The sequence below is a fragment of the Microtus ochrogaster genome, chromosome 2, assembly GCF_000317375.1.
Source record: "Microtus ochrogaster isolate Prairie Vole_2 chromosome 2, MicOch1.0, whole genome shotgun sequence".
NCBI classification, from domain to species: Eukaryota; Metazoa; Chordata; class Mammalia; order Rodentia; family Cricetidae; genus Microtus; species Microtus ochrogaster.
Window position 1 is genome coordinate 16378699 of NC_022010.1, and position 1812 is coordinate 16380510.

General features: G+C 47.0%; 1 protein-coding gene across 1 annotated transcript in view; it reads right to left on the reverse strand.

The window, feature by feature from the left end:
* The window catches only part of Hectd4 (HECT domain E3 ubiquitin protein ligase 4), a 198724-nt gene that overhangs the window by 16924 nt on the left and 179988 nt on the right, over positions 1 to 1812 (reverse strand). Inside the window, exons 64-65 of the mRNA XM_013349655.2 lie at positions 1443 to 1549; positions 704 to 827 (exon numbers count right to left, since the gene is read on the reverse strand). Of these exons, the coding sequence (XP_013205109.1) occupies positions 704 to 827; positions 1443 to 1549 (231 nt within the window). The remainder of the gene's footprint in view (positions 1 to 703; positions 828 to 1442; positions 1550 to 1812) is intronic.

The following is a 1812-nucleotide window of genomic DNA, read 5'->3' on the forward strand; positions in this document are numbered from 1 at the left end:
TTTTTAAAAAAGCCTGAGCTAATAGGTCAATCAGTTTATGAATAACTCAGACCTCTGTGTGTTTCTTTGGGACTGAATGACTGTGGGACAGGGTGGGAGAGAAACCTCATCCAACAAGTGGGCCCCAACTCAACAGGGTTGATGTCACTTTAAGAAAAATGAGATTAAAGCCAGGCATAGTGGCCAATGCCTTTAATTCCAGCATTTAGGAGGCAGAGGCAGATGGATCTCTATGCCTTCAAGGTTAGTATGGTCTATAAAGGGAGCTCTAGCTACATAGTGAGACATTGTCTTGAAAAGAAATAAATAAAAAGAAACAAAGAGGGAGGGAAGGAAAAGAAAAGCAAGCAAGCAGAAATTAGGTCATACAAGGACAGAGAAAGGTTGAGTGAGATGAAATGAGCAGGGTACCATGTGCTGGTCACTGGAGGCCCCAGGTACCCTCCAGAACTGCATGGGGAAGTGTCTGCTATTTCAGCCATGTGTGTAATGGCACCAAGAAGTCAAGATTTGAAAGAAAAGAACAGTCTGTTTTCAAACATGTACGAAAAAGTCACTTGAAAATCACGTAAACTCAGGGAGTAGCTTTGAAGGCTAGAGCATCACAGACAGAGCAGACCCTCAGCAGGATGACAGCTGAGATATCCACCTGCCAAAACCAGTTCTATCCCAGACTCAACCTAGAGGAAGGCCCATTTCTCACCTCTCAAAATGAAGGTCATAACCACAGGATAAGATTGCCCTCCAGACACTGCGGATATCTTGCTTGGCTCTGTCAATGACGAATTTGTGAAAGCCTTCTAGGGTCAGGTACTTTTCCTCAGGAACTGATGGTACAGCACGTGCATGCCGTCAGAGGTGGGAACAAGAATGTGCACAATCAGGGTGGAAAGCCTGCACACTGTGGCCCTTCACTGTCTGTCATTGCTCCTCTTGTCCATGGCCTCCTCCTCTGCCTACCTCCCCTCCTCTATTGTCCCCAGCCCTGTCACAAGTGCGATGCAGCATTCATACTCCACCTCTCACCCAGGCTTTGCCATGGCTTACTGTCTTTCTTATTTCTCCAAGTCTCAGAAGCATAAGGCTAACAAAGCAGTTCGTACACAGTGAGCAGATTTCTCTGCTGATGTCTTAAGGCCCTCCCTCATTAGTTCACTGGTTCAGGCAAGTGCTTTCTAGAAACCCCAAGCAAATTTCCACACCTTTACTTTTCAGTTAAAATTATCTATTCTTCACCTTATATTTATTCCTTAAGCTGATGGCCACAAAGCTGGCAGGCAGAACACTGTCTCACCTAAACTACAACTTAAAAGAGCTTGGACCATAAAGAGCTGGGCTATCCTAGTGGGTGGAGCCATCAAGGCAGGCCTTGGCCAACAGGCCTGTCCTGGAGTGGGCTGCTGTCCCCAGGATGAAAGCAGGTTCTCCAGCCACTTATGTACCTTCTTGCTTTTTGGTGGGTGATTTTTCTGGATCTTTTTCATCTGGTTTGCTTTTCTCAGGTGACTTTGCCTTCACGGTTGGCTTCTTCTCACTTAATGCAGTCCTGCTACAAACCAAAGCACTGCAGTTAGGGTGTGCATGTCTGCGCCACCTCCCAATATGAAACACAGAACTTCACACACCCCAACTATGGCACAGGAGTACCTAGGGCTGAGTTTAAGGCTTTGTTCTGAGCAGATTACAAAGACAAACCAATGCTTTAAGACATGAGAACTCGGCCGGGCGGTGGTGGCGCACGCCTTTAATCCCAGCACTTGGGAGGCAGAGGCAGGTGGATCTCTGTGAGTTCGAGACCAGCCTGGTCTACAG